This window comes from Vidua macroura, chromosome 37 (genome assembly GCF_024509145.1).
Source record: "Vidua macroura isolate BioBank_ID:100142 chromosome 37, ASM2450914v1, whole genome shotgun sequence".
Classification (NCBI taxonomy): domain Eukaryota; kingdom Metazoa; phylum Chordata; class Aves; order Passeriformes; family Viduidae; genus Vidua; species Vidua macroura.
In genome coordinates, this window is record NC_071607.1 from 494619 (window position 1) to 512184 (window position 17566).

The window sequence follows — 17566 nt, forward strand, 5'->3', positions numbered from 1 at the left end:
TCTTCCTCAGCTAGGGCATTTGTCTAGACTCCTCTACTGTGTTCAGTTTTTGATTTATAGTCCTTTTTATCTCCTAAAAATACTCCCATGATCCTAAGGGTTTTTTATTTGCATGTTAGTCCCAGAATGGCAGCGTGGAGGGGTGGGAGGCCAGTTATCTCCAGGTAATTTAGAGAAAACAAACAGAGCAATTAGCTAATTAGCATTTCAATATCGGTACTTAGCTAGAGTTAGTAGTTTTTTTAGTGTTGCCATGGGAACTAAGAAGGCCCTGCCCGCGTCTCTGGGGAACACGTGGAAACTGCTCATTACAGGGAGGGGTCGGGGAAGGTGTTTATAGAATCTATTTTGATTTTCATTATCCTGCTGCTTTTTTGTTAGGTAATTAATTCAATTCCTGTCCGCGCCAGTATGTTTTGTCTGTGAGTGCCGTCCCTGGCCCGGCCGGTGATGCTGGGCCTGATGCACCCAGCACACAGATAGCCCTCCCGGCTGCGAGGACACTGCTGACTCAGATCCACATGGACATCGATCAGGATCCCCAGGTCCCTTCCTGCAGCTGCTCTCCAGCCTCTGTTTCCCCAGTCTATACACACAGCCAGGGCTCCTGGAGGAGGAGGAAGAGGAGGAGAAGAAGGGATGAACAAGGAGAAGCCGGGGGAGGACGCATGAAGGACGACGAGGAAGAGTAAGGATTCAGCAGAAAAAGAAGTAGTTGGAGGAGGAGGAAGAGAAGAGAAGAGAAAGAGAAGAGAAAGAGAAGAGAAGAGAAGAGAAGAGAAAGAGAAGAGAAAGAGGAGAAGCGAAGCAGGAGGAGGGGCAGGAAAAGGAGGAGCCAAAGCCTCCTTTGTAAATCGTTGTAAGCTCGTTGTAACTGCAGCACCCCCGTCCTGGGAGCATCGGTCCTCCCCTCCGCATCCCGCAGGTGACGGGGGAGGGGGAGCTCGCCGCAAATATCATGGGGGGTTCCTGGTAGAGTTTTTCTGGGAGGGGGATCTTTGGATCTTCCGGAATCCAAAGCTGAGCCGGAAATGGCCCTTGCGAGGGTAGTGGAGGGTCCCCAGGAGGTGGGTTTTTTTGGGGTGGTCCCGGTGGCGGCTGGCCGCAGAACCCCGGCGGGGGGCGGGGGGATGCCGGGTTCCCGGAGCCGCCGTGGGGGTTGGTCTGTCTGGTCAGGGCCGCCTCCATTGTTAGCCCGCCCTCGTGGCGGTCGCCCGGTACTGCCGGGGGGATGGGACACCGGTTTTGGGGGCCCTTCGAAAGAGCCGAGGTGTGGCTGGGGAAGCCCCGGAGAGAGGCGATACCGGAGCTGGGGGATCCCCAGCCGCCTGGGGGGGGAGGGGGGGAGGTGGAGCACGGAGAGGGAGAAGCCTGGAGAGGGGGTACCCTCGGGAGCCAGAAGCGGAGGACCCAGAGAGGCGGGACCGCCGGCAGCCAGGGGAAGGGGATAGGATGGAGAGGGCTCCCCCAAGGAACGCCAAAGTGGGAAACGCAGGGTGGGGGGGAACTCTGGAATGCCCAGCATCTTGAAGCAGATAGTGAGAGGAGAAAACACCCACAGGACTTCCAAAATCTTTGGTATCCCTAAACAGGGGGATCACGGAGAAGGGGGGGGGGGGGGTACACAACCCACTGGACCTCCAGCAACCTAGAGAAGAGCGACCACCAGAGCCTCAAAGTGGGGAGACCTCTGGGATTCTCGGGACCCCTGGCATCCCGGAGTGAGGATCCCCAATATATGGAGGAACCCCAGCAGCCTGGAGAAGGGGGACCACTGAAATACCGAAGTGGAGAGACCAGAGAGGGGGACCTCCAGGGAGATTTTTCTCTTGCAGAATCTTGATCTTTTTAAGTTCTTGGGGGATTAATCTTGGTATTTTTATTGGTTTTTGGGCTAAATCTTGGCCATTTTAAGTTTTGCGGGCTCAATTTTCTATTTAGAAGGGTTTTTGGCTGAATCTTGGGGTTTTGGGGGCTGTGTCTTAGTGTTTTGAGAGCTTTTATAGAGACAAGATGCCCAGTGACTTCTAGAGATGGACTTGGGCAGGAGGAATCTCCAATCCAGCACACTCACATCTTGTTTTTTTCCGCCAAAACCAGGATTTATCATTCACAAACTTTGGTCAGATGGAAGAGGAGACTGCAAGGAAGAGGAAGATGCTCTGGGACACCCAGGCAGGTAAGGAGGAAATCATTGCCCCTTTCCCTCCCTCTTCTGCCTCATCTCCCAGCCCAGCATCACCCCTGGCTGCAGGACAACCCCGCTACCAATGCTGTCCTGCTGGGTATGAATTTGAGGGGGATGTCCTTCCCCTTCCCTCTGGCACAGAAGCAGATTTCCTTCCACTCCTTCTTTCTTCCTCCTTCCTTCTCCCTTCTCCTTGTTTCTCCCTCTCTTTTCTTCTGCTTTTTCCTTCCTCTCCTTGTTTCTTCTTCCTTCTTTTCCTCATTCTTTCCTGTCTTTCCTTCCTCCTTTTTCTTCATGCTCCTTCCTCTTACTTCCTTTTTCTCATTCTTCCTCTCCTTTCTCATTCTTCCCCTTCTTTGTTCCTTCTTCTCCTTCCTCCTCTTTTTTCATTCCTCCCCTTCTTCCTTCTTCTGCCTTCCTCACTTCCTTCCCCTCCCTGTTCCTGCTCCTTCTTCCTTCCTATCCCTCCTCAATCCCTCTTTTCCTTGTTCCTTTGACTCACTCATTCCTTCTTCTGTCTCCTTCTTCCTTCCTCTCCTTCTTCCCTCCTCCCCCAGGGAATGACCTGCACACAGAGACCAGAGAAGACAAATCCCCATGTCAGAACCTTGTGGAAGAGGCTGTTTTAAGCAGCTCCACAGCACAGGAAGCCAACAAGGAGGAAAAGCCCCAGAGATCCCCCATGAGGCGCAGCTTCAAACCCAGCCCAGGGAGCTCTGAGGAGGAAAGACCCACCCTGTGCCAGGAAGACAGCCAGAGCTTCAGCCAGAGCTCAGAGCTAGTGATCCATGAGCAGCTTCATGACAGGGAGAAGCCCCACAAGTGCTTGGAATGTGGAAAAAGCTTCAGCTGGAGCTCCCACCTGATCCGCCACCAGAAGATCCACACTGGGGAACGGCCCTACACATGTGGGGAATGTGGTAAGAGTTTCAGACAGAGCTCTGACCTGGTGGTCCACCAGCGCCTTCACACAGGGGAACGCCCCTACAGGTGCTTGGAATGTAAAAAGAGTTTCAGCAAGAGGTCCAGCCTCACATACCACCAGCGCTTCCACACTGGAGAACGGCCACATGTTTGCTTGGAATGTGGGAAGGGCTTTATCCAGAGCTCCCATCTCATCAGCCACCGCCGGCTGCACACTGGGGAACGGCCATACAACTGCTTGGAATGTGGGAAGAGTTTCAACCGCAGCTTCAGCCTTGTCATCCACCAGCGTGTCCACACTGGGGAACGGCCCTACGAGTGTCACGAATGTGGGAAGAGGTTTCAGACCAGCTCCGATCTCTTCATGCATCAGCGGATGCACACAGAGGAGAGGCCCTTCCGCTGCACTGATTGTAGGAAGGGCTTCATCCGTAGCTCTGACCTAGTCAAGCACTGGCGCGTCCACACTGGGGAGAGGCCCTACAGGTGCTTGAAGTGTGGGAAGAGCTTCACCCAGAGTTCTGCCTTGACCTCGCACCAGCGGACCCACTGGTAAGAGAAGCCCTGCAAGTGCTCCAACTGTGGGAAGAGCATTGGAGGATCCATGTTGGGCAGAGGCCTGGTGACCCATGTTCCTGGCGATCCGCATTGGAAGACGTCTGGCTTGTGGTCTCCACACCCTCCTGGTATGCTCATAGGCACCTGGATGAACACAAGGGTAGAAACATTCATTGGGACACAGACTGATGTTGGAAATTCATTGGGAAGAGTGGATTTGTTGACTTTAGACCCCAAAAATTCTTATCTGCTCCATCCAATAATTTCTTACTCTGGTGTCAAGCAACACTGAATGATCTTTATGGTCTTTTCCAACCTAAATAATTCCACTATTCTAATTCTCTCTGGCCCATGGGTGTCTTGCACAGCCAAATGGTGATGGACTGGGGCAAAGACCAAAATTTTGAATGCAATGAGGTAGAGACCCCCTCTAAAAAAGGCTTTTCTACCAACCCAAGCCAACTCTATGGACACTCACATGATGCTGACATGTAAATCTTTTTATTTTGGCCTTGATTTTCTTTCAATTCCTGTTTATCCCTTAAAAACACCTAAGGTTGGGGTAAAAAAATTAATAAAACCTCTAAACTGCCACCATTATACTGAGGTTTTGGGGTTCTGGGGGATATTTGGAGAAATGTGGGAGAGTTTTCTCCATAGTTTTGTAGTCCAAATCCAAGAGGGATCAATCTGTTACATCAAAATGACTCAATCCCACTGAAAATGGCTCAGTCCCACCCCTTAAGGGCATGATTCCACCTCAAAATGGCTCCCCAGATATGTGATCCCACAGCACCCTCAAAACCCCCAGGAGGAGTGGGATGGGGATTGAGAAAGGTGGGATGTGAATTGGGAGGGTTTGGATGGGGTTTGGGGTGGAGTGGGATGTGGATTGGGAAGGGTGGGATTGGGAGTGGTGGGATGCAGGTTAGGGGCTGGAATGAATTTTGGGATGGGTGGGAAGGCATCTGGAATAAGAAAGCAAAAGACAGGGGATGTTAAGGATGGGGGTACCATGTCTCCAAGGGTATCCCCCAAATCTGTGGAGGTTTCGGGGTATCTGCCATTGCTGAAGAGATTTTGGGATATTCCCCATTCCTGAGGGGATTTTTGGACAACCCCATCCTGAGCAAGTTTTTGGGGTACCCAGAATCCTCAGGGGGGGTGGTGGCAGAGGTGGGAGACATGTGGCTCTGGCACTTGGAAGGGGGGCTCCATAGGGAACTGTACAGGGAGCCCATTTCGGGGAGGACCCTGCTGCTTTGTGCTAATTTTGGGGCGTTATGAACGGCTTTTGGGAATATACTGCTGATTTTCAGGGGCTGAGGTGACTCTCTGCTATTCTCAGGGGCTGCGTGATGCTCCCTCATTATGGGAGGATGAGGTGACCCCATTTTGGAGAGGATCTTGCTGCTTTCTGCCAATTTTCAGGGTTATAAATGGCTTGTGGAGGCCCCCTGCCTTCATTTTGGGGGGTTGGGGTGACCCCATGGTTCCTCCGACGGCTGAGGGGTTTTAACCGCCTTGTGGGGGTCACCCGATTGCGGGATATCCCCCCTGGAGCACGGCGTGTCCCCCACCTGCAGCCCCCCTCGGCCCCAGCGCCCTCCGCCAGGGTAATTTGGAGAGGGGGGAGGTGGGGGACGCCCAGGCCGGCCCCCCCCCCCCCCGCGCTGTTCCCGCGGGGCCCGGCCCTGCCCGGGCACGGCCGATGCCGCCCGCCCGCGCTGGTCCGGACTGGTGCTCCCGGGGCCGCTTTGGGGACCTCCCCAGTGCACAGCGCGGCACCGCCCGGCACTGGCGATGGGACAGCTGGGGCCGTACTGGTAGCGCTGGGAGCACCCCCAGCTGCCGGCGCGGAGCTCTCGGGTGAGCGGGAGGTGGAATGGGGAGGGGGAAGGTGAGGGTGGGGGGGACGATGGGAAGCAGTGAGGGCAGGACGGGAAAAGGGTGGGGTAGGACCTCCCCACACCCAGAGCGGGGAATGGTGGCCTGGGGATCTGAGGGCGATGGGAAAGAGGTGGAAAGTTTGGTCTGGGACCCATAAACGGAGTGGGAGGGATATGGAATCCACAAAACTCACTGAAAGGGGCACATCAAACCCCCAGATTTAGTGGGAGGTAGGTGGCAGCCCCAAACCAAGTTCTGGGGAAACCTGGAGGTTAGCGGTATGATAGCAAGGGTGTGTGAGAGGGTGGAGAAGAGGACTTCCGAACCGAGTGTGAAGGGGCTGAGTTCCCAGTACTGAGCGGGGGTGGGGGGTGGTTAGGAACACCCTGAAACTAAGCTGTAGGGGGAGCTGAGGATTGAAGGGACTATGGGAAATTACTGGGAGAATGAGGAAAATTGGAGGTGGGACAGTGGGCGGGGACTTCCCGTGGGAGTCTTGTACCCGGATGCTCTGCCGGAATGGGGTCAAACAACTGGAACAATACCCTGTTTGCAAACATGCCAGAGGTAAATGAAGAAGGGGGTTTCCACTGTTTTTGGCGTTGAATGACAATGACATAAGATACAGGAGATCTGTTAAAATACCGGAATAAAGGAACAACCAAATGATAATTTATCCAAAGCTGCTGAGCTGGCACAGTGGCCTGGGCACGTCTGCCTGACAGTTCAGGCCTTCAGACTGTAACAGCCCCATCCCAAAATTTAGCTGCAGAGTTTCCTGACATATCCAGTTCGTAGGGAGAGAGGGATGTGGAGATTCTTCCCTGGAATAAGGATACCCCTCAAGGAGCAGAGCTCCCAGTGCTGTGCGAGGTGGGGATATGAACCCCCCACCACTGCACAGCCCGGCTGCTTTTGGAGTGCCAGCACCTGTTTCGAGCTGGGGATTGTGTGTGGGGGTGGGGCTGGGTAACAAGAAAATGTCACTGAAAACAGGAACTAAACTCTTTAACTCTGTAATTTCACTATTAGAAAGCAGCTTTATTTCAGTGCCAAGTGTGTGCAGGGTATGTCTCCCCCTATCACACACACTCAGCTATCTCTCATATTTGTTTGTATTTATATAGCTAATACATATTAATACATTTCCCAAACTCATACATATATGCTAAACATTCCCCTCAAATTCTTTTACATATTTAAATCACTTATTGGAACTCATTTACATTAGAGTAAGGGTCATTTAAGGGTCTCTGGTGGTCACTTGGGGAACATCTAATTCCTCAAATCATCCCTGTTCATCACAGGCATCAAAAAAACAACTGCTTATTGAGTGCATCCCGGCTCTGCATATGGATCGTCAAGTCTCTGCACAATGTGGGTCACTGTGGATCATCCAGTGTGTGCCCTCCAATGGTTGAAGAAGTTGGAACACTAAACAAAGCTCTTCTCCCCACCCCGCTGGGGCACTCACAGGTCTTCCTTTATTGGTGGGTGCAGTGTGAGGTCAAGGCAGAGCTGCAGAAGCTCCTCCCACACTCCCAACACTTACAGGGTTTCACCCAGCTGTGGATGTCTTGATGGGTGATGAGATTGGAGCTACAGTTGAAGCTCTTCCTACAGCTGGTACAGCGGAAGGGTCTCTACTCTGTGTGCATCCCCTGATGCCTGATGAGGCTATTCTGAAACCTCTTCCCACACTCGGGACACTTGTAAGGCTGTTGCCCAGTGTGGATCTTCTGATGGCAGATCAGGTAGTAGGTGATGCTAAGGCTCTTCCCACATTCCTGACACTTGTAGGGCCATTCCCCAGTGACATCAGTGAGACTCTTCCCATATTCTTCACACTGGTAGGGCAGTTCTCCTGTGTTGGGAAGGCAGCTGAGCACTGACTTGGTGGTTGACCAGCAGCTTCACAATGGGGAGAAACCCTACAAGTGCTTCTTGGAATGTGGGAAGAGCTTCAGCAACAGCTCCAACCTGAACTGCCACCAGAAGATCCACATGGGGAACAGCCCTAAAAGTGTTTGGAATGTGAGAAGAGCTTTATCCAGAGCTTTAGCCTGATGTGCCACCAGAAGATCCACACTGGGGAACAGCCCCTACATGTGCTTGGAATGCAGGAAGAGTTTCAGGTGAAGCACCTGCCTGGTCTGCCACCAGAGTATCCACACTGGGGAATAGCCCTACATGTGCAGGGAATTTGGAAAGAAGTTTAGTGACTGTTCCAACCTGATCTGCCACCAGAACATCCACACCAGGAGGAGGCTCTCAGAGTGTCCCAAGCGTGGAAGGAGCATCTCCTGCAGCTCTGCCTTGACCCAACACCAACAGTCCCACAGGTAAGGGAAGTCCTGCGAGTGCCCTGCCTGCAGGAAGAGCTTTGTTCACTGCTCCAACTTCACCCATTAGAGGACGCACATTGTGTTATCTATGGTGACCATGTTGGGACTTGAATCAACCTGGTGATTCAAGTTGGTCACAGATGTGATAATCCAGCACTGGTAGTGACCAAGATTTTGGAGACAATTTTGTGGGAACCCCTCCTGTCCTGGTTTAGGGCAAATTTGGGAGAAAACCTCCAGGAGGAGCCCCCCCAGACAGCAAACCCCCACGGCCCCTTCTCCCCCACCTGGTTTGGGAAAAATTTCCTTGGAGACAAGTGGAAAAAACCCTGTTTATTTAACAGACAGAAACACTCCCTGGCACAAAACAACAACACCAGATGACAAAAACTCTTTCACCGCTCTGAAGAGATGACAAATTCTGAAAGTCTCTCCTGGGAGTGGTCGTCCAGTTCTCGGTCTCCGGCACTGGGGATGGCTGCTGCAGGTCACAAAATGCAGGCTCTCGGTGTTTCTCAGTGTTTCCCAGGTCCCAGTCCGGAGCAGGTTCGAATGGTATTCAGGAAAGGGAAAGAAAAACAGTCCAGAAAGAAATTGGACTGCCTAGCTAAACTAACTAATGAGCAAAAGCAAGAAGCAGGAGCGAGAGCAAAGTGAAAGCAAGCCAGCAAGCAAGCAAGCCCTATCCTCTCTCCTAGACACAGACTGTGGGGGGAGGTAAGCCGGCTGATAACAAGACAAAACAAACCTTCACTTTTTGGAGCCAGTCCTGAAGGCACAGAACATAATATCAGGCATAAACAGAACACACAACTGGGGATACAAGCACCATAATGTCACCCTAGGACACCTCCAAAAAAGGCTCTTTCACCCACCCAACTCAATCCAACCCAACCCAACTCCATGGATACTCAAACAATGCTGACACATAAATTCTTTAATTTTGGCCTTTATTTTCTTGTGATCCATCCTTTAAAAACACCCAAAATTGGGTAAAAATAAAGAACCTCATCCAAGATGTGTAAAACCTCACCATTTTACAGGGACGGGGGAGGACTTTGTAGTCTGGGGGATATTCAGGAGGATTTGGGGTTTTTGAGGAAATTTGGAGTAGTTTCCTCCATTATTTTGCATCCCAAAAGGTGAGGGGTTCTATCCATCACTTCAAAACCACTCAAGGAAGGTGGCCACTGAAAGTGTCTCCATCCCAGCCCAAAATGTCTCGATCCCACCTCAAAATGACTGAATACTACCCCAAAAGTATTCAATCCCACAGCGCTCCAAACCCTGGAGGGGAAGGAAGGAAGGGAGGGAGGGGTGGGATGTGAATCGAGAGAGGTGGGATATGGACTGGGGCAGATGGGATAGGAATTGGGAGGGGTGGGATGGGGATTGGGAGGGGTGAGGTGGGGTCTGAAATGAGACAGCTGAAGGTTGGGGATGATGAATGAGGACCCCATTCCTGAAGGGGTTGTGGGGTATGCCCCGGTTCTGCAGGGGTTTGACTGATGACTCACCAGTTGCCAGGCAGACCTGCAGTGCCCAACATTCCCCATGTGGACCCCACCTGCACCGCCCCTCACCTTCAGTGCCCCCCAGGAGGGGAATTTGGGGAGGGGGAAGATGGAGGCCATCCAGCTGGGCCTGCCGTGCTGTCCTGGCAGTGGCAGCTGCGGTGGGGGCCGAGTGTGGGCAGGAGCAGCTAAGAGCCCAACGCTGCCCCAGTCCGACCTGCCCCAGCTCCATCCCTGCCCCTCTGGTGGGATGCTATGGGTTTGGGAGGCACAGGAGACCAAGGGTGGGTGCTGGTCCTGGGGAGAAGAGGAGAAGGGATGGAGGAGGAGGAAAAGGAGGGATAGAGGAGGAAGAGATTACTTGGTTAAAGCACACCAAGAAAAAGGAAACAAAAATCCAAAATCAATAAATCTAAAATGAAATAAGCCCTAAACTATTTATGTAGCTCAGGAATTTCTGAAGGAGAGAGGAGTGAGGGAAAAAAAAAAAAAAACAGAAAAGGGTAAGGATGAAAAGGAATATGGAAGACCCCACTGTTGAGTCACAAGGGTCAGAGTAGACCCCTGTACAGAACTGAGCCTGGATTTGAACAGTTTATGCTTAAAGGCCCAATAGCACTTAACAGCACTTAACTGAAACTTAATCAGTAACTTCACATAGAATTTATTACACCACAACAGGAACATACCCACAGGCCCAACTGACTTACACATCTTACGTACTTCCCACTCCAGGAGAGCAGCATTCCCAGGACATTTGCTATGGCATATTCAGTGTCACACACACACGGACAGGAGTCTGTATGAGGTCCCTGTGGAAAATTCCCCTGGAATCCAGTGGAATTCTCCCTTCAGATGCCTTTGCATCTTCCCACCAGGTGCAGGGCAGAGCCTCGAGGAGTGGGGGGGGGCTCAGCCCAGGACCATTTGGGGATACCCCGAGTGAAGCAAAACAGGAGAGTTCCTGGCTGCTGTCAGAGGTGCTGCAGCCCAGGAGAGTTCCAAGGGTCTCACTCAGGGCTGCTGTTTATAGGGTCCAAGGGATGGGCTTTAGTCACAGACATTTTCCATCCTAGCCCCAGCTCAGGTTGGTGACTTTCTAGGACGTTTTCCATCCTAGCCCCAGCTCAGGTTGGTAACTTTATGGGAAAGGTTGAGAACTAAAATATGATCCCATTTGGGATGTTATTCAGGGGAAAAAAAAAAAAAAAAAGTTTCCAAGGCTGTTGGAGCTCGTTGGACAGCACCAGTTCCTGGAACAATGTTGGTGATAAACTCAAGAAGAGTTGAGCCCAAGGGCTGTTTGTCAAGGCCGAGGCCTAAACAAGTATTTCTCAGATCATGGTGTAGCCTGACAGGAGCAGGGGGCTGGGAAGAGATTTTCCCGAGAGCATCCACTGATGTTTCATGAGATCCGAGATGCTCTGAACCCTCTTCCCACATTCCTCACACTTGTAAGGCTATTCCCTGTGCCGGTGCTGGTATGCAGACAGAATAAGAGAATTTCCACAGCCTGGAGCTGGGTGAGAGGTAGACGAGAATCACCATAGGATGATGCAGAGCGGCTTTCCAACGGAGTGTGTGAGCTGTTCCTGTCCAACTCCACTGCAGAATGCCATTCTGGAAGTGGCAACTTGGCCTTTCCCGTCTGCTGGAACACCCCTGTGTGGGCAGGGACACAGGTCATGGCATGCCTCCCGCCACCGCTATTTCCAGCACCCCACGGCTAGTTGGAAGCTCAGGGGGCCGTGCCGGACCCCCCTTTCCCACTCCCCTCTGCTCCACGGCCACCGCAGCACCGGCTGCTGGGTGGGGGGAACCCCTCATGAGCCCCCCAGTGACGATCCGCCTCCCCCAGAGCTGCAGGGAACCTCTCCAGGGATTACGTAAGGGAGACACGAAGGGACCCCCTTTGGAAAGCACCTTCCCGCTGTGCCACCTCCCTTCATCTTCCCTCTCCCATTCCTTACCCATCGTCCCCCCAAATCCCAGCTCCCCCCATCTCGGTTCGGGGCTGACCCACCTTCTCTGCCACTCCGTCTAGGGGTCCGCCCCGTCTTCTCCCTTCTTCCCCGTTCACGCAGTGTCCCAGAGCCCCTGGCCCGCAGCCGGGGATGGGAGCGGGGGGAGCTGACGGCAGTGGAACGGGAGAGGAAGGGGAGGTGCAGGAGCCGGAAAAGGAGGAGAAGCCGGAAGACGGCGAGGGAGGGCGGCCTTCGTATTTGTTCTTGCCTTGCGTTTATCTCTCCCATGGCTTCCACTGTACCGGGGCCAGGAGGCCAGCTTCTGTAGCTGTCTGATCTTCCGCAAAGGAGAAGAAAAGCAGAAGAAAGCGGAAGAGGAAGAAGAGGAAATTCGCGCGCCCTGTGTCCGCAGCCCTCCCGGCCCGTGGAGCATCTGCCCCGCCGCATCCCACAGGTGACTGGGGAGGGAGAGCTTGCCCCAGATATCTTGGGTCCCCGGGAGGTGTTTTTTTTTTCGGGGGGGGATCCCGGCCGTGCCTGTCGGCAGAGCCCAAGATACGGCGTGGAGGATGGGAGATCCCGCACGCCACATGGAGATGGCCCGGCGGGGGTAAGGGGACATCAGTTCTGGCTGCCCCTGGCGTGGGAGAGCGGAGAGGAGTGATACCGGTTTGGAATACCCCCGGCGGACTGGAAAAGAGGAAGCACAGAGTTAACAGGGAGGGCAGATTGCCCTCGACCCTGAAACGGGAGACTGGGAGGGGAGACATCCCCGGCATCCTGGAGTGAGGTGAGCCTGAAGAGTGGGAACCCTGGGACCCCCAGCAGCCGAAACAGTGACTGAGAGGAGAAGGGACCCCTAGGACCTCTTAAAATTTCCAGCAACCCTAAGCGGGACCCAGGAGAGGGAAGACCTCCAGGACCCCAAAAGGGAGAGACCAGAGAGGGGGGAATCTTGGAGGGCTCCTTTGCTGAATCTTAATATTTTGGAGGGGTGTTTATTCTGCTTTGTGGTGTTTTGGAGGTTTTCATGGAAACAAGATGCCTGGTGACTTCTAGAAATGGACTTGGGCAGGAGGAACCTCCAACTCAGCACATGCTGCTTTCCCCCAAAACCAGGATTTGTCATTCCTAAAGCTTGGCTGAATGGAGGAGGAGGCTGCAAGGAAGAGGAAGATGCTCTGGGACATGCAGGCAGGTGAGGAGGAAGTCACTGCCCCTTTCCCCCTCACTTCTGCTCCATCTCCCAGCCCAGCACAGGCTGCAGGACAACCCCACTGCCAATGCTGTCCTGCTGGGGATGGACTGGGGGGATCTCCTTCCCCTTCCCTCTGGCACGGAGGCAAATCCCATCCTCTCCTTGTCCTTCCTCCCCCAGGCAATGACCTGGAGACAGAGATCAAGGAGGAGAAATCCCCCTGGCGGAACATTGCGGAAGAGGCCGTTTTGAGTGCTTCCACGGCACAGGAATCCAATGGGGAAGAGAAGCCCCAAAGATCCCGCACGAGGAGGGGCTTCAAACCCAGCCCAGGGTGCTTCAAGGAGGAAAGAGACCCCCTGTGCCAGGAAGGTGGTCAGAGCTTCAGCTGGAACTCAGAGCTGGTGAAGAAGCCTCATAATGAGGAGAAGTCCCACAAATGCTTGGAATGTGGGAAGAGCTTCAGCCGGAGCTTCCACCTCCTCCGCCACCAGATGATCCACACAGGGGAACGCCCCTATGAGTGCTTGGAATGCGGGAAGAGCTTTAGCCGGAGTTCCTGTCTGATCCGCCATCAGGTAATTCACACGGGGGAACGGCCCTACAAGTGCAAGGAATGTGGGAAAGGCTTCAGTGACCGCTCCAACCTCCTCACCCACCAGCGCCTGCACGCCAGGGAACGGCCCTTTGTGTGTGGGGAGTGTGGGAAGAGCTTCAGCATCAGCTCTGACCTGATCCAGCACCAGAAGATCCACAGTGGAGAACGGCCCTACGAGTGTCCTGAGTGTGCAAAGAGGTTTCGGACCAGCTCCCATCTCCTCCTGCATCAGCGCATTCACACAGAGGAGAGGCCCTTCCGCTGCCCTGACTGCAGGAAGGGCTTCAAACGCAATTCCCACCTCACCCTGCACCAGCGCATCCACACTGGGGAGAGGCCTTACAAGTGTGGGGAGTGTGGGAAGAGCTTCTCCTCCAGCTCTGGCTTGACCCAACACCAACAGTCCCACTTGTAAGGGAAGCCCTGGTGTGGAGGCCCAGGGGCCTACCATTGGAGCTGTAATACCTTGGCCCTGGAAGGGCAGAGGTGCCCAGGATCAAAGATACCTCTTCGAATACAACAGTCTCACCCATAGGCATTTGCAGGCTCATGTTAATGCAACAGGTTTTATTGGTATCACCCAGTTCAGCTGCTGTTTTTTTCCTTATAGGTACTCCCCCTAGAATGTTCTCCCCTCTCTTGTCCCCTATTGGTCCCAGTTTACTGCAGTGCTCTGCCTCTGTTACCTCATTGGTTCCCCAGTTGGCTGCCCCTACCTCTGCGTCACTTGTACTCAGTTCCCATTGGCCCTCGACCCTCGGATCCACCTCTTTCCCCCCATATGAAACCTTGTGTTCTCAGCCCCATTTTGTCTCTGTCCCTGGACCCTCTTCATCACAATAAACCACGTTTGGAGTTCCACACAAAGACCTGTCTCTGGCCTTGTTCATCAGCAGGTTAAGCAAGCCTGCTCTGGGAATGCAGGTCGCTCACAGAGGCTCATTGTGGACACGCTGCAACACCCTGCAAATGCCCCGACTTTGGGAAGAGCTTTGTCTGCTTCTCCAACTTCATCACCCATCAGAGAACCCACATTGGATGATTCACAGTGACCCTCACTGGGCCAAGACCCGTGATCCATGTTCCAGGTGGCCCGTGTACTGGGTTTGTGTGGCCAGGTTTTGGAAGTAGGGGGCTACAGGGGTGGATTTTCTGAGAAGCTGTCAAAAATTTCCCCGTGTCCAGCAAAGCCAGCACCAGTTCCTGGATGGACCCACAACTCGCCAACACCAAGCCCATCGGAGATCGCAGTGACACCTCAGGGATAATGGATTCAAGAAAGGAAAAGTTCCTGTGCAGAGTGGAAACATGTGAAAGGAACAGCTCTGCAGACACCCAGGGCAGTGCAGGAGGGGCAGGAGTGCTCCAAGTGCCAGAGCTGAGATTCTCCTGCAGGAGGAGCCCACACTGGAACAGGGTGATGCCCGAAAAGAAGGATGTGAGCCCTTGGGAAGCCCGTGCTGGAGTAGCCTCCATGCAGGACCCTGTGGATCCCTGGGCAGAGGAGCCCAAGCTGGAGCAGCTTTGCTGGAAGGACCTGAGGCCCTGTGGGGACCCACCCTGGGGCAGGGGAAGGGCTCCCAACTTTTCTCCCTGGGCAGCAGCAACAGGAACAAGGTGCTATGAACTGACTGTGACCCCAATTCCCAGCTCCCTGTGCTGCCGGAGGGAGGAGGGAGCACCTGGGAAAGGGGAAAGGCTGGGGGAAGGAGTTTTTAAGTTTTATTTTCCTTCTCATTATCCTGCTCTGTTTTGGTTGGTAATAAATTGAGGTCCTTTCCCCAGGGTGAGTTTGTTTTGCCTGTGACAATGTTTGGGGAGCAATCCCTCCTGGTCCTTGTCTCAATTCCTGGGCCTTTCGTTTTATTTTCTCTCCCCTGTCTAGGTGCAGAGTGCAGGGACAGAGCGGTTTTGGTGGCACCTTGCATCCAGACAGGGTCAGCCCGCCAGAGGGGGTTAGAAGTGACCTGTGAGGGTTCCCCGTTTGCTGGACATCCCCCCTGGAGCAAGGTATCCCCCCTTGCTGCAGCCCAGTCCCTCGGGCAGCGCTCAGCCGAGCAAAGCACTTGCTGCTGGTGATTTGGCAGTGTCCAGTAGACTCACAGCACTCACCCTCCTCACCTGGACTCCAGCTGTGACCCCCCACCCCCAGTGCGCCCCGCCAGGGGAATTTGGGAAGGGAATATGTGGAGGGCGCCAAGGCCGGGCCCCCCCTGCCCGGGCATGGCTGATGCCGCCCACCCACGCTCTGAACTGCTCCAGACTGGTGCTCGCAGCGCCACACGGCTGCTCTGGGGCCGTCAGCACCTGCTGCCGACATGCTGGCCATGGGGCGTGTGGCGGCAGCTGGGGCTGGACTGGTGGCACTGGTGTTGCTGGGAGCGCCCCTGGTTGAGCAGGGAAGCAGGGGAGGGAACTGAGACGTGTGTCCTGGCTTGTAAGATAAGCATATATTCTATTTGCCATCTGTCGGAGGTGGGGCAGGTATCTTCTGTTGGGCAGCTTTCTTATCTCTTTCAAGAACAATGTCTCCTTCCGGGGAGATACCTTCTGTTAATGGGCCATTGAATGGCTCACTGCATGACTGATAAAGTTATATCATCCCATTGTGAGATGCTCCACCCAGAAGGAGGAGCCAAGCTGCATAAAATCAGCATTTCTTGAGACAGCAGCTCAGCCTCTTCACTGGATTCCCAGAGGAAGACCAGGCCCATCTACTCTATCACCAGACCTTCAGAGAAAATTACACCCTTCTATTGGACCATCACTTCAGCAGCATTTCATCTGCCACTCTAGGAACAGGAGGAGCAGCCACCATTTAACTGGACTATCACTAACACCCTGACTCCTCAGGGTGTCAGGTTTCTGACTCTATCAGTAGTTTTGTTTGTACTAATTACATATTTTTTAAAATTTAGTTTTTTCTAGTAAAGAACTGTTATTCCCATTCCCATATCTTTGCCTGAGAGCCTTTTTATTTTGAAATTGTGGTCATTTGGAGGGAGGGGATGGACTTGGGGGATGTCCTTCCCCTTCCTTCTTGCATGGAGGCAAATCCCCTCCCTCCCTCCCTCCCTCCCTCCTTCCCCAGGCACTGACAGAGACCAGGGAGGACAAATCCCTACATCACAACCTCATGGAAGAGGCCGTTTTGAGTGACTCCACAGCACAGGAATACAATGGGAAGGAAAAGCTACAAAGGTATCCTGTGAGGAGGGTCTCCAAACACAGCCCACGGTGCTCCGAGGAGGAAAGACATATACTGTGTCAGGAAGACAGCCAAAGCTTCATCCAGAGCTCTGACCCTTGAGGTGGTCCTTGAGTGGTTTCACATTGAGGAGATGTGCTACAGGTGCTTGGAATGTGGGAAGAGCTTCAGATGGAGCTGCTACCTGATCCGGCACCAGAAGATTCACACAGGGGAACGGCCCTAGAAGTGCTTGGAATGTGAGAAGAGCTTTAGCCGGAGCTCCTGTCTGATCCACCATCAGGTAATTCACACGGGAGAACGGTCCTACAGGTATAGGGAATGTGTGAGGAGCTTCAGTGACCACTCTAACCTCATCAGCCACCAGCGCCTGCACTTCAGGGAATGGGTCTACAAGTGTGGGAAGTGCAGGAAGAACTTCAGCCAGAGCTCCCACCTGATTCACCACCAGAATATCCACACTGGGGAAGAGCCCTTGGAGTGTCCTGACTGTGGGAAAAGCTTCACTCAGAGCTCTACCTTGACCTTACACCAATGGATTCACTGCAAAGGGAACCCCTGTGAGTGCCCCAAGTGTGGTAAGGGCTTCAAACGCTGTTCCAACTCCATTACCCATTGGAGGACCAAAGTTGGATGATCCACAGTGAGCCCCATCGGGCAGAGACTTAGAGACCCGTGTTCCTGGTAACCCATGTTGGGCAATGTATTGCATTTGTGTGACCAGGTTTTAGAAACGGGTGCTCCAGGGGTGGCTTCTGTGAGGAGCTTCCAGAAGCTTTCCCCCACATCCAGCTCCTGTTCTGATGCATGCCTGAAGGCGAGGGTAACCCAGGTTATGGTTCTTGGATCCCCTGGCACAGATTAAAGTGAAACAACAGTGACTGATCTATGTTTATAAATATATCTCTGTTGGGTTTATTTTGAACAATTTCTTTGCCATGTAAAGCAGGTTTGGAACCCTTTTGGTTACCATCTCTAGCAATATAGAAGCATTAAAATAACACTTAGGAAAACTTATAAGGGAAAAGACAGTAAGAGTAGAAAGATACACAGGCACCAGTCCTGGATCCAGCAACAAAAATAGATTGTTGCGATGTCCTGGTCCTTGTTCTAAGTGATGGTCCCAGTTTGGATTCCTTGGGGGCTGGGAAAGCTCCAGAAACACCAAGTTCTGTGGGT

General features: G+C 53.3%; 1 protein-coding gene and 1 long non-coding RNA gene across 2 annotated transcripts; one reads left to right on the forward strand and one right to left on the reverse strand.

Moving 5' to 3' along the window:
- The first annotated feature begins 1007 nt into the window (after positions 1-1007).
- LOC128821283 (zinc finger protein 883-like) lies at positions 1008-17305 on the forward strand. Its single transcript, XM_054002240.1, has 5 exons — positions 1008-1067; positions 2101-2179; positions 2746-3664; positions 12376-12379; positions 13007-17305. Exons 1-5 carry the CDS (start codon positions 1032-1034, stop codon positions 13592-13594), a joined length of 1626 nt encoding a protein of 541 aa, XP_053858215.1. The 5' UTR covers positions 1008-1031; the 3' UTR covers positions 13595-17305.
- On the reverse strand, positions 8220-11834 carry LOC128821284 (uncharacterized). The gene is made up of 2 exons (XR_008441062.1): positions 11443-11834; positions 8220-11081 (listed from the first exon to the last, which is right to left on the reverse strand). It is a non-coding gene; the product is annotated as an uncharacterized LOC128821284 (long non-coding RNA).
- Positions 17306-17566: the final 261 nt, after the last annotated feature.